The sequence below is a fragment of the Rhinatrema bivittatum genome, chromosome 15 (genome assembly GCF_901001135.1).
Source record: "Rhinatrema bivittatum chromosome 15, aRhiBiv1.1, whole genome shotgun sequence".
NCBI classification, from domain to species: domain Eukaryota; kingdom Metazoa; phylum Chordata; class Amphibia; order Gymnophiona; family Rhinatrematidae; genus Rhinatrema; species Rhinatrema bivittatum.
This window is the reverse complement of record NC_042629.1, coordinates 49,710,782-49,736,339: the sequence shown is the minus strand read 5'-3', so window position 1 is coordinate 49,736,339 and position 25,558 is coordinate 49,710,782. Positions and strand designations below refer to the sequence as shown.

At 48.5% G+C, this 25,558-nt stretch overlaps 1 protein-coding gene across 3 annotated transcripts in view; it reads left to right on the top strand.

Moving 5' to 3' along the window:
* Positions 1-20,528, top strand: part of CD2 (CD2 molecule) — a 34,962-nt gene extending 14,434 nt beyond the window's left edge. For 2 of the 3 annotated variants that reach the window (XM_029579114.1, XM_029579112.1), the window contains exons 2-5: positions 1,127-1,429; positions 4,973-5,251; positions 16,115-16,234; positions 18,884-20,528. In XM_029579114.1, the coding sequence (XP_029434974.1) occupies positions 1,127-1,429; positions 4,973-5,251; positions 16,115-16,234; positions 18,884-19,176 (995 nt within the window). In that variant the 3' untranslated portion in view covers positions 19,177-20,528. The remainder of the gene's footprint in view (positions 1-1,126; positions 1,430-4,972; positions 5,252-16,114; positions 16,235-18,883) is intronic. The other variant, XM_029579113.1, reaches the window with a different exon arrangement.
* Positions 20,529-25,558: the final 5,030 nt, after the last annotated feature.

The following is a 25,558-nucleotide window of genomic DNA, read 5'->3' as shown; positions in this document are numbered from 1 at the left end:
CGACGTACACCTGTAACGCACACTTCTATTTTAGTTACACGCAGGGGACCCCGGCGTACACCTGTAACGCACACTTCTATTTTAGTTATACGCAGGGGACCCCGGCGTACAGCTGTAATGCACACTTCTATTTTAGTTATACGCAGGGGACCCCGGCGTACACCTGTAACGCACACTTCTATTTTAGTTACGTGCAGGGTACCCCGACGTACACCTGTAACGCACACTTCTATTTTAGTTATACGCAGGGGACCCAGCGAACACCTGTAACGCACACTTCTATTTTAGTTACGTGCAGGGTACCCCGACGTACACCTGTAACGCACACTTCTATTTTAGTTACACGCAGGGGACCCCGGCGTACACCTGTAACGCACACTTCTATTTTAGTTACGTGCAGGGTACCCCGACGTACACCTGTAACGCACACTTCTATTTTAGTTATACGCAGGGGACCCCGGCGTACACCTGTAACGCACACTTCTATTTTAGTTACACGGCAGGGGACCCCGGTGTACACCTGTAATGACTCCGGCGTACACCTGTAACTCACATTTCTATTTTAGTTACGCGGCAGGGAACCCCGGCGTACACCTGTAACGTACACTTTGATTTTAGTTACGCGGCAGGGGACTCCGGCGTACACCTGTAACTCACATTTCTATTTTAGTTACGCGGCAGAGAACCCCGGCGTACACCTGTAACGTACACTTTGATTTTAGTTACGCGGCAGGGGACTCCGGCTTACACCTGTAACGCACACTTCTATTTTAAATTCAGGAATGCTCATGCTCTGCCCCATTTTGGAACTTTTCATTTGAGTGCATACGGTAGCAACAAGTACCCGCACACACAGACGGCTTTCAAAAGCCGTTCGGCACGTGCCGCCCCTACTTGTGCATGTATCTCCTGGTTTCGGTGCATGTCGGGCTTTTAAAATTCACCTTTTAATATTTTTATCCTTATACCAGAATATAGCCAAAATATCCAGCATTTTGAATTCAATTCCATCCCCAAAGTTTTCATTTACAAACTAAACTTGAGTTCAAATCATTGCACAAAATGTTGTCTCTCTCTCTCTCTCGCATACTGATCAGAATTTTAACAGGCCTTCTTTCCCTTAAAGGTGCCACGGACCAAGCCAACACTGTTTATGGAGAATTAAATGGTACAGTGCTCCTGGGCTTTTCAGACAAGTTTGAAAGTATTTCAAGTGTTGAATGGAGGAGTTCAAATATTCGAATTGGTAAACTGCAAAGTTCTGAAGTATCGTGCGGTATCTCCAATGAACCGAGGTGTCAGATATTTGCTAACGGGACTCTCTGGATACATCGGTTGATGAAAGAAGATGAAAGAGCATACACTGTGGACATTTACGCTAACAACGGAAAGCACCTAAAGGAATATAAGTTCCACGTGGTAGTGCTCGGTAAGCTATAGTATTAATTTTTTGTGTGGTATTTCTGTTTGCTAGTGATGCACACATGTGCATACTCGTGTGCAAACCCCCCCCCCCCCACACACACACACACATAATCGTACTCTGATCCCAGTGGCTGAAAGGCTGAAAATGATTTGGAAAGGCGTTGGGGGGGAGGTGTTGGCGAAGTGGACCCTTGGGCTAAGGGGGAGTTGGCGCTACCTGCGGGGAGGAGCTCCACAGGTCCCCACCGTCAGCAGGCAGAGCTGACTGAGGCAGAGGCCCAACAGGAGCTTCGCCAATACCAGCCCACATTCCCCTTAGGTTGAGCCCTCGGGTGCCGGGGCCGGCTGCTCTTAGGCGCGGGCCTCTGCGACGAGTTGTGGAGATGGAAGAAGCAGGACAGGTCCCAGGAAGAAGGCACGGTCCAAGCAGAGCACGGGGTAAAGGACCAGCTGAGCGGAGAATCCAGGCAATAGAGGAAGACGCTCAGCCGGGGGTGAACCCGCAGGAAGTTCAGCTAGTGAAGGCTGAATCATGCATGGAGACGCAGGGTCGGTGTCCAGGCGGTGGTCAGAGGCAGGCAGCAGTAAGCAGGCAGTGTTAGGGTCAAGCCAGAGGTCAAAGTCAAAAGTCCGGAAGAGTAGTGGGACAGGCGGGAGACCAGAAGGAGAAAACAGACAAGGAAGGAGATCATAGGACAAGACTGACCAAAGATGAGTCCAGACTGGGCAGACACCCAGGAGACAGGAACACAGAGACCATAGACAGGAAGGGGACTGGAATGCAGGAATAATGCCATGGCAACTCAATTTACCCGAAGGTAGTCGACCTATTGCCAAGGCACTGAGCCTTCGAGGAAGGCTGTGATGTCATCAGGCAGCATCTGAGGGTCCTTTAAATATTTGGAAGGTGCGTGCACACACACCTAGGGGGTGCCCTGGTTGATGGCGTCAGTGGAAGCAAGCCCGGGGCTTGCATGAGGCAGGAGCTCCGCTGGCCCGAGGTGGCTATGCCGAGGCTGCGTGGCGGTACCTGGTATGGGAGGACCAGACAAGTGCGGGGGCTGTCCAGGCTGAGGGAGCAGGTGGCTCAGGAAACCCCAGAGGCAAGGGTGAGTGTGGCAGTCCATGGCCCTGGTGCATTTACTGGCAAATGTAACAGGAGGCAGTTAGAGGAGAGGGGATTTCCCATCTGATTTCATCTAATGGTGGAGGAGATGTGGCCTGTGAGCGGACCCAGCTTATTTATAATTTTAAGTTTGCTTGGACGGGTTTGGGAGAGTGGGTGGGGGGCACCTCTGCTTGCCAGGAACCATTTTTCAGACATTGTAGTGGGGCCTGGAGGATGAGGAATCAGAGCTGCCAGGCCCACATTGTACTTAGAAAAAACAACAACAACAAAACAATATTGCCACTTAGCTGGCCAGATTCTTTTAAATCTAGCCAGTTAAACCTAAAGTCACCCGGCTACCTTTAGCCGAATAACTTTAAACTTAATTAGCAATATTCAAAGATAGCTGATTTTAACTGGACAGCTTTATTCAGGAATTTTCAGGTGGTCACTTATCCCACTGAATATCCAGGGTAACTTATTTCACTAACTTTAGCTGGATAAGTTATTCACTCAGATTTTTTTTTTTTTTTAAATTGACCTCAGTATGGAAATGAAAAGGTAGACGATTCTACAGCTATACAGAAAAAAAAAGTGCGCTTCTGAGCGCTAAAAGGAAAAAACACATTTCCTTCTGGTTACATCCGTGACCAGTCCAACAGTTCCACTCCAAAGCGTTATCTGTGTCTATGGGTCCTTGGCAGGGTCCTCAGTGTCCCCTTTCTCCCCTGAGAGTAGAACAAAAGGCTGCGCTGGGATGGAAAGGATCTGCCACGCTCCCTGCTCTCCCCTCCCAGAATACCTATGGTCCATTGCTTTACTGCAAACCTCTCCGGGGTACAGACTCCTGCGTGGGGGGTCTCGTCTCTCCTCCTTTCCCCAGATGGAATCCTTTACACTTCCAGACTCCTCTCAGCTGGCACCGGAGACCCTTCCGGTTGAAAAATTGAAAAATAAATAAATAAATAAAATTCTTCACAGCAGCAGGGAACACTCAGTTCCTCTTCTTTCCCCCGCCTCCCTCTTGGGACAATACATTTCCACCCAACATAAAACAAATCCCAACACCTCAAAAATACTAAAAAAATATATTAAAGAAAAGACCCCAGTCAGCAGCCACTGTATATGGGCCGGCAGTCAGCACATTGATCCAGTTGCTTCCTACACGTTTCAGAAATGGAAGGATTTGGGTTTGGGTTTGTTTTTTTTTTTTGCCAGTACTGAAAAAAGATCAGGGGAACCACAAAAATCCGATTCTTCTCCAAATTCCACGACAAAACTCCCCAGCAGTCCCAGGAGTCCAGCAGTGAAGCAGCCTGCAATGGGGGCGCTCTCTGGCGAAATGATATTTATTTATTATTATTTTTTTATATACCAACATTTGATCTGAGATATGTGCTCTTTCCATGCTTACTCTGCCAGGACCTAGCACTAGGCCACCTGCTAGAGGAGATCCCTCTGGGGTCTCTGTACCCGCTTGGCACGCTTAAAAAAAGAAAACGGCGCCCGTGATTGCAAATAATGTGCAGCATTTGCCATATTCATGCAATTCTTCTAATTTTATTGCCTTGGCCTCTTAATATGAAGAAACGCAGATTGTGTATTCCTATGCAGGTCCTGTGCTTGAAATATATTATTTCCAGTACATTTTTTTGTCTGGAAAAAAAAAAAAGGTGCCGGTGCTCACAGGCCAGGACCTCCCTGGGAGCGGGTTGGGAAAGGAAGAGACCGCCATCCAGAGTCCCACCTATGAAATGACAGCATTGCAAATAATACACTTGACCGCAGAACACCAACACACCTCCTATTGGGGGAAAAAAAAAAGAAGAAGCTGGACTGATACGGATCCCTATCCAAAAACTATGCTAGCAGAATATCTCACCTTGTGCACACAGACAGAGCATGGAGAGACCCTCACCAAATACAGTATAAGTCACCCTGAATTATAAATAGAAACTGACCTGGAACCCCTAAGAAGCCATTCTCTGCATGCAATGCAATGCTGTGCAAAACATAAAGACATCAGCAATGCTACACATTCCCGTTCCCAAAGCCAACATATCCACGTCACTAAACCGAAAGGAAAAGGCTTAGTTTTACTATCTGGACAGTTTGGTTGCTTGTTTACATGTAGGACTTTTGGTTGTTTACGCTTTTATGGAATCCGCTTAGAATAGTTTATTCTATAAAAAGCAGAATATAAGCAATTTTAAATAAATAATACATGTTATAGTGAAAAAAATGTATCCAGCTTAAAGCAAAAGTGACATCAGGATTTCATGCAGATGCTAAGGCTTTGCAAAGTGTCCCTACCAGGGCTAGTTCACGCAGACGTAGCTTTGTTTTACTGTGCGACATTAAACTTGCATTTTGCAGTTCTGATTTCTCCTGCATCTGGATTTCCACATAACTAACACCACCTGCAACTTGGCTTTTCAGAACCTTTATCTGCGCCAAGAATCAACTGGACATGCAGGACAAGCGATATCCGGCTCTGGTGCGCGGTGGACTTTGACCCCAGGGACAAGCCAGAGATGAATTTGTTCCTGAAAGATGACTTATTGAGTCGTCCTGCTACGCAGATTGGGAACTCCGCCATGAACATGACCAAAAGCGTATCGAAAACAAGTTCCGGGATGAGTTTCAAGTGCGTCGTCCAGAACAAATTTGGTGCAAAAAGCACGCAGACGAACATTCAGTGCACTTCTAAAGCAGCAGGTACAAAATGATGCTTCTCATGTCCCTCATACACAGGTGCCTTTGTGATGCATTGTTTCCCCTTGCTCTTTCAGATTCATAAACATCCTGAAACCTCTGCTGAGTGATTGCCATATGATGCGTGTAGGTCCTAACTCTCTCACATTACCATCTGATAATATGACACTCTTTTTACAGTATACCAGCTCCATACTGTTCCCAGAGGAAGGCCAGGCTATAGGGTGCCATATCCACAGAATTAACCCTAGAGGAGAGGAGAGATGGGGGATATGCCTCAGATATTCATACCGGGGGGGGGGCGGGGGGGCGCAACTGCACAGTGGGGACTGGATGCTCACAAATGTGCTCTCATAAACACTCTTACATGTTCACACTTACTTTCACTGCTCATTCTCTCACATTCTCACATGTCCATTTACACCTTTACTTCTGCCATTCTCCCACCAACACACACTCACTCACGTCTCTCCCTCTTCCATACCCACATGCCCACTCACTTTCGCACCCATGCTCACTTGCACTCAGCTCTCTCCTACTCACCTACATACACTCTCAGATCTCTTCTTCCTACACAAATACACACTCACTCGCTCTCACAGACATGCTCATTCATTCTCTCTCCCCCCTTTCAAAACACACTAGCAACAGCAGACTCTAACGTGGGCTCCTGGAGCACAGCAGCAGCCTCTTCCTTCTCCTCCTGTTCTGCGGAAGTGGACGCTGCCTGTTTCTTACTCCTCGTTTGATGCACGGGCAGGAAATCGCAGTGTCGATTGGCCAAGTCAAACAGGATGGGGCGGGCAAGTGGCTGGATACAGGGAGCAGGTGGTGTCACGAGGAAGCGAAGTTAAGAGTTAAAAAGGTCCGGGGATGGTAGAAATCATTGTCGGGTTCCTCCTTTTTCAACCACCCAAGACCAATAACTTTCCTTTCTTATTTCCGGATCCATGCAGATTGGTTTTGCTGCAGCACCCGGAGATTTCCGGTATTGGCCCGGAGACCCGGTAATTCTTTTAGAATTCCGGAGTCTCCGGGCCAAATCCGGAGAGTTGCCAGGTATGGCAGATATTCAAAGGCCTCAAAGGTCTACATGCACACAAAGTTCACCTTTTCAGTGGAGAGAATGCTCTAGGATAAAAGAGGTCATAGCCTGAGACTCCGAGGGGGGTAGACATAGGAATAACATCAGGAAATAATTTTTCGGGCCAGATGGTCCTTATCCGTAATCGTATTCTGTGTTCCATGGCTCGATAACATTTATCAGCCTTACCTACTGGCAGAGAATGCTGCCCTGTAAAATGCCAAATCTGCAGCACTCGGTAGGGAGGGATCTGAATTGAATTCACGGCTGAGGCCTTCCGCTCCCTGGGTCGGCTGAGGCTGTGGAAGCGTCCCAGATGTGGAAGGCGTCTCGGGCACCCCACAGTGTCAACACCTCATGGTCGGATTCAAGTTCTGGCAGGAGCCCTGGAGCACGGCTGCCAGCTGAGGGACCGGGGGTGGATATAAAATAGAGGAAAGCCACCCCACCCCGGTATCTGCGAAAGAAAGCTCAGGGCTGGATCCCAGCCCCAGTTTTGATGAAGCTGGAAACACAGAGGAACAGGAGGAAACTGCTGGGTCCCAGCAAAAATAAAGAAGGAAATCTTTCTTCACAGAAAGGGCGCGGGATGCATGGAACGGCCTCCCAGTGGAGGCAAAAACAATAACCAAATTCACGAAGGGCTGGGACAAGCACGTGGGATGCCCAAGAAGCAGAGGGAAAGGCAGAAATGCTCATCAGGATTTGTAGAGCTCCTGGTGGACGTACGCAGTGCTGTACAGAAGACATATATCGTAGAGATCTACCTCAGCACTGCACCAGGAAAGAAGCTGGGCAAAAAAATAAGACAGGCCCGATGGTCCTTATCCGCCATCGTATTCTGTGTTCCATGGCTCGATAACATTTATCAGCCTTACCTACTGGCAGAGAATGCTGCCCTGTAAAATGCCAAATCTGCAGCACTGCCCGGGGCTCCCTCTTCTGTCAGCTGATCCTTAGCAAACAGAAAAGAGACCAAAACGAATGAGCCGGCAGAAGGCATGAGGTCAGAATACGCGGATTTTTCATCCACTTCCTGACAGAATGAAATACCTACAGAGGCCGTTTGTCAGTAGTGCTCCTAAGCGAGCAGATAGGCGGGGTATCCACAGCCACAGTAAGCTGGCTCTCGGATTTTCAAACTGCTGTTGTACTGTTTTGAAAATCTCCTCCGCCCAAAAAACGCTGCACGAGTTGTGGCCAAAACTGCACATGACCTTCGGGATTTTTTTTTTTTTACGAGCCTACTTTTACGTGCTCTGTTTCCGGCTCCTCTGCCGCTGCGCAGCCCCCCAAGGAGCTCACAAGGCCCACGTTCTCTCCCCAGGGCTGAAGTGTCGCTCTTTTTCCTGCTGGAGGAGGAGCAGCTGTTTCCAGCAGCTGGCAGGCAAAAGGAATCTTGCCCAGATATCCCCCTCCCGCCTTGCCCTTCTCTAGTGCTTCCACCACCAGGCCAGCTATAGCCCCAGGAGATGGAGGACCTTGAAGAAAACCAGAAGGCTGAGGCATCAAGAATGAGTGGACCAGCTCTGTTCCTCTCAGCAGTCCAGTCCAGGTAAGTTCAGATACTGGCATGTTCACGGTTTGGTACAGGGCTTCCTAAATCTGTCCTGGGGACCCCACTGCCTGCCGGGTTATCAGGATATTCACAATGAGTATGCATGAGATAAATCTGCATATCATGGAGCCTCAGTGTATGCCAGTGTATCGCATGCATATTCGTTGCAGATGTCCTGAAAACATGACAGGCAGTAGGATCCCCAGGAGAGGTTTAGTAAAAGCACCCACCTGAGGCAAGTGCACTTTTCGTGGCTGGCAGGTCTGGGAGTGGGAGGAGATGGCAGCAGCATCTTCCTCCAATGGAACGATCCCATTTTATATTCCCTCTGCGCACTTACTGCTCCCGCTCACACTGTAGGGATGTAGAGTAGAGGGAAACCAAAAATTAAACACTGCTTGGAGATGTCTGGTCGGCACAGTGCAATGGTGTGTGGCAGCCTTGCAGGAAACTCGGTGGGCTACGGGTGGGTAGTGGGCATCATTTGGGAACTCACAGGACAGGTGCTGTCTATGGGGAAAAGAGTTCTCCTCTGATAAGGTTTACAGCTCTCTCTCTCTCTTCTTACTGGAAGAAACTCATGCTGGGGAAAGTCTTCATGCAGCTTGGGGACTTAACAGTCATTTCTTTCTTGTCTAACAGGTACCAGCGGCTCAGAGGCCACTCCTGCTGCCAGCACCCCCTCCGAGACTGCCGCTGCTGAGGCAGCTCCCCCTGTTAGGGAGGTCCTCCTCTGGCTCTTCTGCTTTTTCTTTATCATCCTTACCTTTTTGTAAATATTTTCATTATATTCCTGATAAAATTGCTATCTTGTGGAAATCTGGTGTTCTGTCTTTCTTCCACCACTAGGGTCCATGTGCATATAGAAAGTGTACGTCAAAGGGCAAAGCAGCCCAAGAGTTCACAGGAACACAGAAAACAGGGATAAAGCTGGGGGTGGGTGACCTTCACCAGGTGCAGCCTTGAGGTAGGTCCCCAGAATCAGGCAGCGAAGGGGGCCACATTGATCCTCTACAGGAGCCAGGAACGGGGGAAGTATGAGTCAGAAGGGAAACACCATCCAGGATCATCAGACAGGTCCACTGCAGCCGAGAGCAGCCCTGCAAACACAAGAGGTCAAAAGGATGACTCTTTCCCCACAGAAAGGGGGGAAACGCTCGTTCTCATTCTGCTGAGACGGGTTACAGCTAGTCTAAATCAGAAGGGGTTGCAACCTAGGAAGTGCCACCTCCCCTCTAAGACCCCAGTGCCACCCTTCTCCGTGGTCACAAAGAATCCGCTCCCGCCCATGCAGGTGCCCATCCCTCATGCAGCAGGCCGGAAGTGGAGGAGGAGCTGGAAGGGTGGGGCAGGAAAAGGAGCCAAAGCCCACATAGTCTCCTGGTCGCATCCCCTAATGCGGCACCTCTTGCACTGGGTGCTCCACTCCCACGTGGCAAACTAAGAACCATTAGAGGAAAACCCCAGATCTGTCGCTAAAGTTGCCCCCATCTGCGCTGGCAGCTGCCTCTTCACGCTGCGTAACCTTCTCTGCTTCCCGGCCTCATGCTGGACGGTTTTGCTGACGCTCCAGGAAAGGAGCCCCCACGCCCTCGCAAACGACCCGAAAGCAGCAGCAGCAGCGGCGCTGGAACTTGGAACTCCAATGAGCGCAAGGGTCCTGGGAAGCTGCCCCATGTCTCCCTGCCTCCCGAGCCACGAGGACGCCGTGGCACGTCATGCCAGAGCGCACCCCCGAGGGACGCTACGTGTCGCCGGCTCCCTTTCTCTGGCCCTGCAGCTTGTGACTCCCTCCCTCCAACTTGAGGAACAGCAGAATGGGATGGGATTAGGCGCCCACGATAGCAGCCCTGCCCTGCTGCCATTCCTTGTGAACGTGGGCAGACCATTTTACCCTTACGCGGAGATTATAAACCCTCTGGGGCCCGGGCAATAACCTACCGGGCCTGAACGTGATCCGCTCTGAAGTGGCTGAGCAGTCACAAAAGCTGGGATAGAAATAAAAAAAAGTGAAATGAATTTAATTCACATTTCAGGCTCTTAAGTGGGAGAAGGAAAACAAAGAAAGGGGGTAGAATGGGTGTAGATCGGGAGTGGTAAAGCCGTAAGCAACTGGAAATCCCCCAGGAAGCCTGCACTCAATCTCTAGTTTGGCCGCTCTTAAAGAGATGATTTAGTCCTGAGGACAAAATTCATGGCAAGAGCTAGGCTCCTTTGACAGCACCTTAGTTCTGACATTTTTGGGCAGTGCACGTCACCCGCATATTAAGGGACTAGAACATAAGAACATAAGAAATTGCCATGCTGGGTCAGACCAAGGGTCCATCAAGCCCAGCATCCTGTTTCCAACAGTGGCCAATGCAGGCCACAAGAACCTGGCAATTACCCAAACACTAAGAAGATCCCATGCTACTGATGCAATTAATAGCAGTGGCTATTCCCTAAGTAAACTTGATTAATAGCAGTTAATGGACTTCTCCTCCAAGAACTTATCCAAACCTTTTTTGAACCCAGCTACACTAACTGCACTAATCACATCCTCTGGCAACAAATTCCAGAGCTTTATTGTGCGTTGAGTGAAAAAGAATTTTCTCCGATTAGTCTTAAATGTGTTACTTGCTAACTTCATGGAATGCCCCCTAGTCCTTCTATTATTCGAAAGTGAAAATAACTGAGTCACATCTACTCGTTCAAGACCTCTCATGATCTTAAAGACCTCTATCATATCCCCCCTCAGCCGTCTCTTCTCCAAGCTGAACAGCCCTAACCTCTTCAGCCTTTCCTCATAGGGGAGCTGTTCCATTCCCCTTATCATTTTGGTTGCCCTTCTCTGTACCTTCTCCATTGCAACTATATCTTTCTTGAGATGTGGCGACCAGAATTGTACACAGTATTCAAGGTGCGGTCTCACCATGGAGCGATACAGAGGCGCCTCTCTGCAGGTGCCCTGATTGCAATGGGACTGCACTCTGTTGCCCCCCCACGTTGATGGGAAAATAGCAGTTTCTTAAAAGTCTCTCATGGTTTGCTATTGGTGCTGTGCTTCTTGAGGAAAGGAAATATATTGATGAGTTTTCCTAAAAAGAGCATCAATAAACTGGGTAATACAGTGAGAAGTGGCTATGAGGCTAACGCCGGTGGTGTCCCCTACAGAGAAAGCTGCCTTTAGCTGGAAAGCCTAGGCCAGAGGAGACTTAAATCTATAGGGCAAGGCATGGCTTCTTTGGGTTGGACGGCTCTAAATCCGCCTTTAATGCCTGGCAGGGATGCGCAGTAGTTACTTTGTCAGCTGATGAACACTTGCTCCTCGGATAACCCCAAAAACCTGATTCTGGGCCTGTAGACCCTTTCTGGAGGATATTCCAGGGTTAAAGGGAGCCCCAGGAGGCTGCGGGGGGGATGGGGGTGAAGAAACACCCTCTGATTTCACAGCCGGCTGGAGGGCCTGCCCCCATCTGATGAAGTGGCTGTGCCGCCGCTCCCATGTGAGGGCTCACCAGTACCACTGCAGTTGTGGTGACAGCGGTGACAAGGCGTGCCGGGCACCCACTCCTATCTAGTGCTCCGAGGGTGGTGGACACCGACGGCCCTGGCTATCTCTCCTCTTCCTCTGCTGCCTACGCCTCCTCTTGGTGTCATGGCTCAAGACCCACGGCTGACACAAACTCATTGTAGCAAAGGAACAAAAGCTCCAACAATTTGCCACCAGACCAACCATTACGGTACCAAGGGCACAGGCGTGTTTTGCCTTACCTGCTTAAAAAGCCAGTGCAAAGTATGTACAGTCTGATGATCCTGTCAGTGCACACAATGCACTGAAAGTATGCAATGCGTGCCTACGCTGCCATCGTGCCCCTGAAATGCCCATGTACGTCGGGTGGAAGTATGCACGATATTTGCCCTGGCTGAAAATCTAAGATAAACAGAATGCAGGCAAGTATGCACGGAATCCTGGGTTTTTTTTTTAGCTCTAATCCTGTCAAAGGCTTTGAAAACTTCCAGACCTAGAGAGACCAGACCTAGACTAGGCGTTAGGGGGGTTGGGGAGCGTTAAAGACTACATTAAAGGCTAGCAAGCAAACGTTAAGACCTAAGAGCATGCAAAGCCTGAGAATCGATTGACTTTGCACAGTTTGAAAACGGTGCATCTCTTCTCTGAGGCTTTAACTTCCTGTAACTTCTGAAAGGGAAATATTTTCCACATAGAAATCTTCTGCATGCAAACACCAGTGCAAAAAAAAAAAAACCAAACAATGTGGCGGGCTCTTTGGCTCGCTCTTTACCTTTGGCACCATCAGACAAAAGTTCCCTGATGTTTTTTTGCACCAGGTTTACTAGCATATGTTGGGGGTTTTTTTTCTGCTGCTTGCTTTTTTTCCATTTCTGTAGTTGCCGGAAACTAAATCTTGGGTGATGTGCTGTTTCAGACTCACGTAAGCACCCTGACTTGCTAGCTTTGGCATTTTATTCATTGTTTCACTCATCCCCTAATTTTGCTTGATTCTTAAATCTGGCCCTTAGAGATTCAGGGACTCAGCCTCCCCTGAAAGAAACACAAACTGCTCTGTGAAAGCCTTCGTCATGATGCTTGGTCTAAGTTGGCTCTCCTCTGCTCTATCTGCTTATGTATTTCTTTGCTGTGTCCACATGTAAGTTAGAAATTAAAGGTGTAACCTGCCCTGTGGTAATTTTCTAAAAGTTAAATTAAACTCTACCTCTAAAGCATGACTGGCGCATTCATGTTTAATGCACCTCTCATGTTGGCCTGCTTTGGACAGGGTAATGTAACCTCAGGTGGAGCTGAGAGTCTGCCTCTGGTTTGGAGGGGAGCGAGGATGAGGAGCAGTGTGCAGAAGCTCGAAGAGTCCAGAAAAGCTACAGAAGCTCGACTCTACAGCTTGCATTAGTCCTTGGAGTGCTGAAGCAATAGAACTGCTAGTCAGTCTCTGTGGGCATTTGATTTAAACTCAGCACAAACTCCATTGCTTTAACTTTATCTGTCTGGGAGCTGGCCCGCCAAGGGTCTGTGCTCTCAGCATCAAAACATCTGCATGCTTCTTGACCACCACTGTAACAGTAACATACAGGTAATGGTAAAACAAGACCAAACTGGTCCACCAAAGCCTCCCATTTATTCCTGTCCACACTGCCAAGGACATGAAAGATTATGTGGTTTATAAAAATGATAGTAATATCTCAGCTGCTAGTCATACAGCGTGGCCATCTGCAGGATATTTATTTTATTTATTTATTTAAATATTTAACAGCATTTATGAATCGCTGTTCCCGAAGCGAGGTACAATCAATATCATAAAACATAACAATAAAATAACAAACCTACACACAAAAATGTAAAAAATGTATCTGATGCACATCTCGCCTAGCAACCTGCTAAAGCCCCCTGTGTGCTCTTTAAATTCTGCTGCTGCACATTTTAAGCCCTCTTCGAAATTTCATAAGATCTCGTTCCTCTCTTTAACCCCCCCCCAGGGAGCTCGTCATAAAAAAATCTCTTTTGCAACCGGACTTTCCTAAAAGCTTTTACTGATGAAGGCTGCAGCTGCGATTTCATATTCGATCTCTCTTCCTTCCCACTAGTATACCATTGAATTCAGCCTTTTCATTGCGGCGGGCCCAACTCGTGAAGCGCTTTAAACGCCAATAGAAGATTTTTAAAAGCAGAGCTCCGTGCAGCCGGCACCCGGTGTAAGTTTAACCAGCAACGGGGATGCTGGCACACTTCTTGCACGACCCAGTACTGCCCGCGCTGCTGCATTTTGGGCCACCTGCAGTTTTCTTCTTACCTTACTTGACAGTCCCAAAATATATGGCGTTGCGGTAGTCCAAAAGCGACAGCACGAGGGCAAAGCCAGAAAAGGACACAATTGTCTAAAACCCATTTTGTTCTACAGAACGCTGCTTTTGCTCTGGACCGCCACCTGTTTCTCAAAGGAATTTTACCTCTTCAGCCAGTAACAGCCTCACCCCTTGTAAAATAGGATGGGAAATTTCAGGACCTGGGCCTAACCTCAGCAATTCTCACCAATCCAATTCCTCTTAACCAAGATGCCACCGATGAGAAACAATCTACTGCCACTGATTCTTTTCTTCCCAACGACGCTAATATCTGGATAACATCTGCATAAACAAATGGGAAGAAACCAAATGATCTTATTAACTTCCCCAGTGGGGCTGAAGACAAGTGAAATAACAGTGGGGACCATCCCCTATTGAACCTGTGGAACTGTGGACGGTCCTGCAAAAAAGCAGACACCCACTTAAGGACGGCACCCCCAAGGCCCGATTTCAAGGATATCACTCCTTATCCAAGGCGGTTTTATTCATCCTCCTGGGTAGCCGAACATGCAAAATCATCATTTTCAGTTTACACATCCCCCCTCCCCCTTCTAACTCCAACACCAGTACAGCTGTTCCCAAATATCCAGCATCCAAGGTCCCCATAACCTTGATTAAACTTTTTTCTGCGAGCAATCAGAGTAAATCCTTTTGTTGCAGGATCCTTTGGAATTAAGATCCCCACTGGTATTATGCATTTAGACTTCTAAACAAAAAACAGATCCACTCTGCAGTGTATATTAAATCAATACTGTTACAAAAACGCCATCTGTTCCTTTTTATCTTTGCTTCATGTCTTAATAGTAAACATTTATAGAACACTGAGCACAGGAGTTAAATACTGCGGGCCCAATATTCACAGTGCGTTCAGTGCTTTTTAGCTGGATAAGTGGGACTTATCCAGCTAAGTAGCAGCTGCTGAAGATACTCCTACACTCAGCGGCTGCCACTTAGCAGTATAAGTCCTTTATAGGGCTAAAAGTTACATGCACCAAAAAGTAGCGCGTACTGGGCAGATCAGGGTGGAGCAAGTTAGCCAGATAAATTATACCAATATTCAGAGTTAGCTACATACATTTACATCTAAGTATAGATGCCCCATATAGCAGGTCTAAACTTAGCTGGGTGGACTTATCAGACAAAGTGCATACATATATGCGTATATTCAGTGGCTTCGCCGTGCCGCTGAATATCCATCGTAAGTTAGCCAGATTAGTCATATCTGGCTAAGTTACTTAAATAGCTAGCACTGAATATCAGGCCCTACGTATTTAAGGCTCCTCGTACCAAGTTTCAACCGATGTTGTCTCTATGGTCTATCCCACATTTGCCTTGATTGATGCACCTCTGCTGCCTGCATCAAATGCTGCTGTTTTTTGAGGGTTATCCACCCACTCAAATTATGGATGTCAAAACTTGTGCTTACATATCCTGCCAGATAACTGTGGTGTGACTGATTTCAGAGTAAAAATTATTGGGAGCCAGCTGCTTGCCTGGGCTCTGATTTGGATGCGTAGTGCTAGCAGGGAATGTCATTGCACTGCCTCTGTCAGTAGGGCCAGGAGCTGTGACTTTCCCCCTTCCTGCAGTAGATAGTTAATAGTATAACTGAATGTCATGCCCGCCAGATTCATGGCACTATCATGGCACCTAGGTTTTGAAATGGTAATAGAAGAAGAAGAAGCCGGGACTGGTCTGGTGATGCACTACCATGTGAAAGACCCTGTGGGGTGAGAGCAGTGCACAATGCTGACACCTAGTGGCTGGGCTCAGGGTCCACATTTGGCAGGTTCCAAAGGGAGCCCTACTTTGTGGCCCCTGGCCGAGGCCGGGGATTGCCATGGCTGGGTTCATGTTAGGGGCAGGGGACAAAAATAGGGGTGGAAGCACAGGAAGACTCATGATGCCACAGCCCACTGGAGGCTGGTTCTGACCTAGCTGGAGGCCCAAAAGGAGCAGGAAGAAAACTGCTGGGCTAAATCCCACCTGAACCCCCCCCCCCCCCCCCGATAGCGTATTGCCACTAGAATACCAGATTTTCTGAGATTTGTGTTATCCTTCACGCCAGGTAGTGGCATAGAAGGAATCCCATTGCATGTTCACCAGCATCACCTACGTTCCTTTCTGGAGGCATCTTTCGTTTTTGTCTGATGTATTCTCATTGTGCTCCTGGTCTCTTTACCGAATCTGTGAGCAAAGACCTTCCCTGGGGGCGCTGGGTCTGCTTGCATTCTTTCTCCCTCCCCCATTCACACCCCACACAATCCACGCTCTCTCTCCAGCACGTGCCACCCGTGGGGAAGGGGAGGGAAATCGCCTGGGCCTGAGAGCTGATTTCTAACCCCCTCCTCCTCCTTTTTTCTTTCAGTTACAGAGTTCGACTTGATCCTTATTCTGAGCGTTGCCGGTGGAGCAATTTTATTTGTTATCTTCTTGAGTTTGTTAATTTATTGCTTGAGGAGACGAAAGCAGCCGAAGTGCAACCCTGGTAAGAATTGTTTTGTTGGGGGTTTGGGGGGGGGGGGGGGGGGAGGGGCATTTGGCCTGGCGCATTCCTCCTTCTCCTTTAGGGTTTCCAGCTCCATCAAAAATGGGTCAAGGCTCTAGTGGGCTGTGGTGCCGTGAGTCTTTCGTTCCCAAACACCCCGGGGGGGTGGGTGGGAGGGGTTCCCTTCTCCTTTTCTTACATCCTTCTCTCCCCAGCTCAACCCTGGCTGTTGCAGCAACAACCAGGGGCCCCCAACCGCAGCGCCCTCTGGAGCACAGCTAACAGAGACCCCGCTGGGGGCCGCCGCCGAATGATGCCTGGACCTCCTCCCTCTTCCCCACCCCCACTAGAAGCTGTGAGGACTGCATCCCCAGCCAGCCCGGGGAGCAGCCCTCTCGCCTGGGAATCAAACCCAGGCCCTCCCCATGCTCCTGCCCAGCACTGCCGCTGATCCAGCAGGCCGGCCTTACACCTCGCTGTTAGATTCCAGGTATAGCAATCATTCATGTCTTAGAAGATGAAGGCGAGACCCAGGAGTACAACAACCTTTCAATACTCCACATGCATCTAGGGCCATGCCTGGTATGGGCCTTACAGGTGGAAATATCTGCTTCTGTTCCCGCATGGTCTTTAAGAGTGGGACACAAACAGTAATTCAGCACGAGGCGGGGCTGTAACTTACTCACTCCAAACCAGTCCTTCCCCAGTCAGCTCAGTCTTAGAAAGAGGGCGCATGCCCAGGTTAGGTATGGGGAGACCCTAGTGATATTCTGGTACCACACTGCCATGCCTCTTATGAAATCAGCGAGCCATATTTCTGCTGGTGCCCCTCTCTCCTGCTCTTCCCTGTTTTCCATAAACCCCTGTTGTGAAGCACAGCAGAGGAAAGTCATTTCCTCTCAGACTCTGGTGCCAGGGGAAGCTCTCTGTCTTTCAGAAGGGAGACTATATTTTCTCATGCCCTTTCCTTCAGGAGAGACGTTTCCTGCTTGTGGTAACAGAAATGGCTTGTAAGTAAGAGAACCTCCCTGCTTTTGAGCTTTGCTGAGGGCACTGGGCTCTAACACTGAGTCTGGTGTGGTGTATTCTAGATGGAGAGCTCAGGGCTGAGCAGGTGCTTGTGCTGCAGGCCTGCCATGAGGAAGGCCTGGGGTTTGGCTCCCGAGCTTGACTTCCATACATTGGACAAGTAGAGGCCAGGGATGCTGCCGAGGTAGCCCTCCCTACCCTAAGAGGCGTGGAGAGTCCCAGTGTTTGCATCACGGTGAGACCCTGTCGGCCAGGGGGCAGACTCCATGGCCCCTGGTCACGATCTGTCACTGAAGAGGTTGGTCCGGAAGGGCGGTGGAGGGTAAGGATGGGGGAAACGCTCACACAGCTGTAGCCCTAATGGGAAGTACTCATGGAGCTGGAATCTCAAAAAGAGCAGGAGAAAACTGCTGAGCCCTCCCAAAATAAAACAAGAAAGGAAGTGGAAACCACACTCACGGATGAACTTCCTAGTGCTTTTCAACTTTGACCCTGCTAATCATGACCCCCATCCAGGTCCATGTTCTGCCTTTCCTTACCTCCCCCTTCCCCAATCTGGACTCAATTGGTTAATTTTCACAGATGTTATCTTGCTTCTGGGTGGGTGGACAGAAGGACGGAGTGAACCAGCTCTCCTATGTGCATTTTGGTTTACGTGGTGTTGGAAAACGCTAAAAACATGTTAAGTAATCCTGTATTTGTTTGCAACTATGAGAGACATGGCCGAACCCAGCAACAGACATCAGCTCTTAGAGGCAGCTTGCACCTGTATGCAAGAGGCAGTTGGGGGATCTTCCTACCCACAGAGAGAATGGAAAAATACAGAGCTTCAGGTTAGCCGCCTTCCAGAGGCATAAATAGATTTTGTTGGTTATTTCAAGTGCAAACGTACAGAAACATCCACAAAGAGATGGAATAATATGGATGTTGGTTTCAGGAACAGCAAGGAACTAACATTGAAGCTGATCTTATTTCAGAGGAACTAGAAAAAAAGTTACAGGTGTGACCTGACTGAGAGGCAAACTGTGACATCATTTTGTGCACGCACTCACCCCGGCACCCGCCACAAGCAGAAGCTCTCAGGAGATTCCCATTCCCTCTCATCTGAGGTTGCAAAGCACCAATCTCTTTTAATTGTTTTAAGTTCTTGCAAGCCCACGCTCACCTGGAAATGGGGGGGACGGCGGGGGCTGCGTGGAAGTGTTATCAGACCATGACCTTCCTCCGTGCCCAACAGAGCCAGCCAGAGCTCTGCCTTCTTTTGCAGGGATTCCTATTGTTTCCGCATTACAGCAGGGAACACTGCCAATGGCAAACTCCGACTTAGACTGTTTTTTAATTTACTGTGCAAAATAACTTCATGAGCTTTAGTTGTACCAAAATCTACAATGAAACAGATTTTGATGTGGAGCTACCGTCCTGCATTTCTGTGACTTTTTAGCTCCTGAAGAACAGCATCACTGTAATTATCGCTCAGATTGTAGGGGGCTTTTATTAAGTCTCCCAGTGATCTCTCAAACCCAGCTTCTTTCACAACCCTTCACCCTCTTCTATCATTACGATTCCAAATCAGATCGATTGAGAAAGAAATGTTGTTGGTTTTTTTCCCCCCTTGAATAGCAGAAGAGGAAGCGGAGCTATCAACCATGAAACCCGCTCCCAGAAGAAGCCACCGCCAGCTTCCCGAGCCTCCCCGCCAGCTTCCCGAGCCTCCGGTCGAGCCTCTGGACCAGCCGCAGCGAGAAAAGCAGCCGAAGCCCCGGAGGCAGATAAAGCAGCATGAGCAGCGCCGGCCGCCCGTGCAGAAACCGCAGCCACTCCCGCCCCAACGGGGCCCTCAGAAGCAACGGGACCCAAGGCCCCGGCCCCGCGCGCAGCAGAAGCCGCTGGATTACTACGTGGAGCAGAACTGACTTCTCTCGGTATCCTGAGGAGATGCAGAGGGCTAGGAGCCATATTGCTCTTGGAGACCAAACTAGATTCTTTGTAGGCTGTGACCCCTTTAGTTGAACCTGTGTGCAAATTGTTCAGAAACATTGCAGTGCACGAGCTTCTGAGACCGCACACTTGCCTTTTTTTTTTCAAGTGTTTTTGGGAGCACAGACATTTTTCTTGTTGTCCAGTCATGAACCAGCTACATGATAATGATGTCCTCCCATTGGGTGAGCTCTGGTTTTGCATTTCACTTGTTTCTGTGTGAGAGGAGTACTTTTCTGTTGTTAGTTTGGCTGAGGTGCTGGAGGGGATGTGGTCAAACGGGCAGAACACCAAAAAGGTAGCTTGAGACGTCACCTTTACCACTGACTGTGTGCCCTTGACCTCCCAGTGCCTCACCTTCATCTGGCTGTACTTCAGTAATAAAAATAATATTTTTCCTTGTTTCCTCATCCCCTTTTCTACCCTACCCCAGTTTGGAGACTTTCGGTAACCAGAATGTGCTGTCAGAGCAGCCGGAGGTGACACCTCTATGTCTCCGCAGCCCTAAACTCTAGCACATTAGTATCCTGTATTGAGGAAAGCTGCTGTTTAATTCAAAACTATTATTGTTACCATTATAAACTTGATCAAAAAGTTTATTGATAAACTACTCATGTTTTGGAAAATTATTCTATGTAGTGATGCTAAATAAGGATTTGATTTACTAAGGGCTTTTTTCCCATCCTGTGTCTAAGCTTAGTAGATAAGGTCCCAAGTTTGCAAAAGCCCTCTGGAGCTTTATCTGATTGGGTTGCCCAGGTGAGGTTATTCCTTCCCGATCCCCAGAAAGGCAGCCAGAACAAGTCCCTGTTAAGGGTCTAAGCAAAAAAGAACATCTGGATATGTTGCTCATCAATCTTGACCTCAGTGTTAGTTCTGGTTTGCTGTCGAATTCCCATGGAAAATGTTGGTATCTCAGCAGTGCATGTATAGTAATTTAATATTTTTTTTCTATAGTAAGGTTTTATTCCCTGCTCTGGCGACATAGCTCAGTGGCGGGCGCTCACAGCTGTGGTACCTGGAGACCCAGACCTGACCCTGAGCGAGTTATCTAGCTTCCCTGTGCTCAAGCTTGGACTGGGAAGCTCATCAGCCTTGTGGATCATTTGGTACAGTGCTATGTACATTGACTGGCGCTCTAAAAAAATAACGAAGACCACGTTTAAGCTGTGCATGGCGTTTCAATATACAGGTTCTGACTGCTCCCACTCCTATGGCTCCTCCGGCTTTTGGCCTCCAGTGGCGATCCCAGTTGAAATTTGTCATGAATTAAATTATTATTGTGTCATTTTAGTTCCTGGGATTGTGTTTTTTTCACTTCATTATGCACGTCAACAGCCTAATAAAGATCTAATCCTTCCCCAGCCTCTTTGAGGTGGTTTTTTGGAAACATTTAACTGCTAACTTCAGCCTCTGCTTTTAAATATTACCCCCCCACCCCCCACACACACACACGGTGGCTAAGTTTAGCCAGTCAGAAGAAGGGGCATCTGCAGGGCTTCTCTTGGGGCTGATTTATGACTTGGCTAGCCAGCGCTGATTTTTACTGCTAACCGGCTAAGTATAGGCGAGCAACTCCAGCTGCGCGAATAGCAGTCCCACGTGTCACATACTGACCTGCTGGGTTTAGGTAAACTTTTGGCTAAAAACCGACCCGGTTTCTCCTAAAGATATCCAGCTAAAATTAATCAGGTTTTTTTTTGTTTTAATCCAAACAGCTGCAGTTTTGAAAACTAACTCCTTTATGGAAAAAACAACCCCCAAACGTTTATTTACTTTCTGGTAGCCGGTAATGCTCTGAGGATATCAGAGATGTAAAGACCCCATCTCCAGCTCCTTCACATCCCATCCCATCCTCTTTCTGCAGTAACCGAGGGGGTGACACGGATCATGCTACACTCACAGAAAGGCTTGTTCCGGGCAGAGAGATCACAGGGCCCGGAACCTGGAGATCTTGATTCGGTTCTCCCTAGCCACACATCACAAGGTGGCCTTAAGCTTAGCTGCTTGACCTCCCGAGGCTTCTTAGGTTGTAAATTCCCCAGGGGAGGGGCACTGCAATCACGTGAACTGTACTGAATCAGAATATAACAGCAAAGAAAGACCATTAAGCTCATCTGGCCTGTCCAGTCTCATTCCTGGTGCAAGGCCTTAAAATCCAGTGGCTCTCTGGTCCACAATCCCCCTCCCCTTAACGTCTTTGCAACTGAGGAGCCTCTGTGTTCCTCCCAAGCTTTGTTGAATTCTGTTACTGCTTTTGTCTCCATCACCTCCCCCGAGAGATCATTTCGTGTACCCGTGAAGAGACATTCCTGAATCTACCCTGCCTCCCCCCCGTTGAACCTCATATCTGGACCTCTTGTTCTAGAGCATTCTTTCCTCTGAAAAAGGTTTACTTCTTCTGTATTTATGCCCTTCAGATATTTAAACATCTCCATCATTATCCTCCTGCCTCTTCTCCTCGTGAGTGGTGAGGAACAAGTTAATAGGGAACGGTTATTTACCCCTTATGGACTAAGGGACAGAGACTTCTGGAAACTGGTAGCAGATTTAAAATAAATTTAAGAAAGTATTTTTTTATTCAAAGTGCAATTAATCTGTGGAATCTGCTGCCAGAAGATGTGGTCAATGTTTAACAGTATAGCAGGGTTAAATAAATGTTTTGACAAATTAAATAAAGGAGGACAGATTCATTAACAATTATTAGCCAGGTAGACTTGTGAAATCTCCCACTCTTACTTCTGGGAGTAAATGACATAATACGGATCTGCTAGGTACTTCCTACTGACCCAAACTGGTTCCTGTTGGAGACAGGATGCTGGGCACCATGGCCCATTGGTCTGACCCAGCCTGGCATTCCTTATGTTCGGATGTTCTCTCCAGGCAATGTAGATTTGGGCCCGAAAAATCTCAACTCATTAGACTTTTGGTGCCAACCCTGCACCATTTTGGTAGCCTTGCTCGGGACTGCTTCCAGCCTGTCTGTATCCTTGAGGAGGTGAGGCCTCCACAACTGGCTACAATATTCCAGGCATAGGTCTGACTAATAATTACAGAAGAATTATCACTCCCTTTTATTCAGCTAGTTATGCCTCTCCCTATGCACCCTAGCATCCCCCTGGCTACAGCCTTATCACACTCTTTTCTAACTTGAGATCATTGGACATAAGCCTTCTGAGATCTGCACGGAGTTACTCTGGGTCAATAGATGAGAGAGATCAGTGATTAGCTGATCCCTCCATTCAGGGTCACATTTTCAAACTGAAGGAGTTCGTGTGCAGTTTGGATGTGATGTTGGAGTCTCAGCTGCAGATGGATGCTCAGATATCTGCAGTGCTGAGAAGCGCTTTTATGATCTTACTCTACGCCTACCAATTGAGAGCTCTGTTAAAACCAGAAAGGCTTAGTAAAACAGACCACTGCAATGCCCTTTTATCAGGCAGTTCCCTCAGATTAGGACGAAGTAGCTGCAGTTATTACAAATTTACCTCAGCTTGTTTAGTTAGGTGGAAAAAAAAGAGTTCAGATCCAGTAACTCACATTCTTCGTGTGGACACTCTACCTGGGCAACAACAAGCTAGGAGGAGAGAACATTGTCCAAATCTCATCTTGGAGTGAGTTTCCTCACTCCGAAGGCCAGCAAATCTTCACAAGAGACCACTGTTCTGTTCGTACGTCTCATGTTGAATGTGAAAGTGGCCCCCAACCCCCTACACTCATACCTAATCCCCACCTCGAGTTACTAGGTGGGCCTCCCATAGGGATACAAATACCTGTCTAGGGAAGAGATACTATAGCAAGTCTCTCTCTCTCTCTCTCTCTCTCTCTCTCTCTCTCTCTCTCTCTCTCTCTCTCTCTCTCTCTCTCTCTCTCTCTCTCTCTCTCTCTCTCCCACTTTTGTGCACTGCGACGATGTTTTCGCAATCGCGTCATGCGAAGTTTCCCCGCTGCACGAAAAAAGCCTCATTTGCATGGGAAACGCCCCTTAATGCGTTACCAATGCGATATTGGAAAATGAGGCCCCATGTGATTTAGCCAATTACTGTGTTGTTATGAGCCACAAAAGTCCCCTGTGATCTTTACAGCAAGCCCTGTTGATGGTGCCTAAATTTCAGGAGGTTCAGCCAGTCTTCACTAAAAACACCACATTTTCTAACTAAGGCCTAAGATTGTAGAATTTAGTTCCTCTGGATATCTGTTTATTTATTTATTTATTTATTTATTTTATTAAGGCTTTTATATACCGACTTTCTTGATACAAATCAAATCTGAGGGTCTGGAAAAAAAACCTACTTCTTGTTTTAGAAAGGATTTTCAGAATAGGGTGTGCACATGTGGGTAGGGATTGGAGGTGATTTTCAAGAAATTAGGATACAGTTGGTGAATAAAGGGGAAAGTGTGAGTGGGGGGGGGGGGGATGGAGGATGGGGGTGGTTAAAGGAAAGTGGGGGAAGGGAGGGTTGGGGGATTAAGTGTTTGGAGGAGTTTTGTTGTTTTAACTCAGAAGATTTTTTTTTCTATCTGATGTATCATGTTTTTATTGTAGCCCACTTTGGGATTTTTTTTGGATATATATTTAGAAGAAAATCATAAATACATTATATACATAAATAAATAAATAAATACTTTGTACATTAAAGCCCGAATTTTAAAAAGGCCACGCGCTTAAAATTCGGAAGATACGTGCGTGGCTGCGCCTTGTGTGCACTCCGAGTGCACTTTTAAAACGGCCTGGCCACGCGGATATCTCCTGATACGCACAGAAGTGCCGGGCCATGCAAAAGGGGGCAGGGCGGGGAGGGGCAGGGCGGGGAACGAGCAGGACAACGGCCATTAGGCCCTGTCCTGGGGAAGCGTGCACCGTCAGCTGGCTGGGGAGCAGAAGTTACTTCTGCTCTGAAGGAGCAGGAAGTGTATTAAAACACAAAGGGACGGATTTTAAAAGGGTTACGCGCGTAACCGGCCTTGCGCGTGCCAGGCCTATTTTAAAAAGGCCCAGTGACACGAGTAAAGCCCCGGGATGCATGCAAGTCCCGGGACTTGCAAAAAGGGGTGGAGGAGGGGCGGGGAATGGGCGGTCCGGGGGCGGCGTGGGGGCAGGGTCAGGCTCCTGGCACAGCGGCCATATTTGCCACTGTGCCGGGGATCGCGCGCCGGTTGTTGGCCGGCGCGCGCAACTTCAGCCTACCCAGAGGCAAAAGGTAACAAAACAAAAATTTTGGGGGGGGGTTAGAGTAGGGCTGGGGGGAAGGTTAGGGGAAAGGGTGGGAAGGTCAGGTTAGAGGGGAGGCAACGGGGGAAGGCAGTGCATCTTGGCTCGCACAAGGTGCACAATTGTGCACCCCCTTGCGTGTGCCGACCCCTGATTTTATAACTTGCACGCGCAAGTTATAAAATTGGGTGTACATGTGCGCGTGACGGGTAGCGCGCGTACGTGTATGCCCACGCGCCCTTTTAAAATATACCCCAAAACTTTTAACTCACTAGCGGCTCGATCCAGTAAGGCCGCGGTAAAAACAGTGAGGTAGTGTCAGGCGCACCCTTCCTCCCCGCACGCACAGTTCTCTTCACTAACTCCCCGATACTCTCCTCTAATCGCATGCAAATGCATGCCGCGGCTGTGAAGCGTTAGGGAAGGGTTATGCCCGCGCAACCCATTTTACTGTATAGGCGCTGTAACAGCGCCTATACAGTAACCTGGGTGCGCTGGTACCTGTCATTTCAAATGACATTTGGAATGACAGGCACCAGGAAGTGTAAAAAAGTGTAAAAAGTGTAAAAAACAAAAAACCTGTGTGTTATATAAAAAAAAAAAACAATTTTAAATACCTGTCGGAGGGCCGTGGGTCCAGGCGGCCGGTGGGCGGCGGGCAGCCATCAGCGGCATCCGGTAGTCCCTTCTCCCTTCCTCCCTCCCTCCCCTGCCTGGATGAGCGCCAAAATCGCACGGGCGGGTCGGCAGCGGGGGGGGGGCGGCAAGCGGGGGGCGGCAGCAGGATCCGGGAGCGGCGGGTAGGCAGCAGCGGGGTCCGGGGGGGTAGCGGCAGCAGGGGCCGGGGGGGTGGCAGCGAGATCCGGGGAGCCAGCAGCGGCAGCATGTTCGATCGAGCAGGCAGGTAGGTGGCAAAGTAAAGATGGCCGCCTGCACGGGAAAATCGTGCAATTGGCCACTGAAGACGTGACGTCACACCCCGTGACGCCAAACGTCGTGACGGGGTGTGACGCGGCAGAACAGCGGGTTACGGAGGAGATAATATCAGCGCCCGTTACAGTATCGCAGGGGAATAACTAATTCCTTCATTATACAGCTTTTTCGTT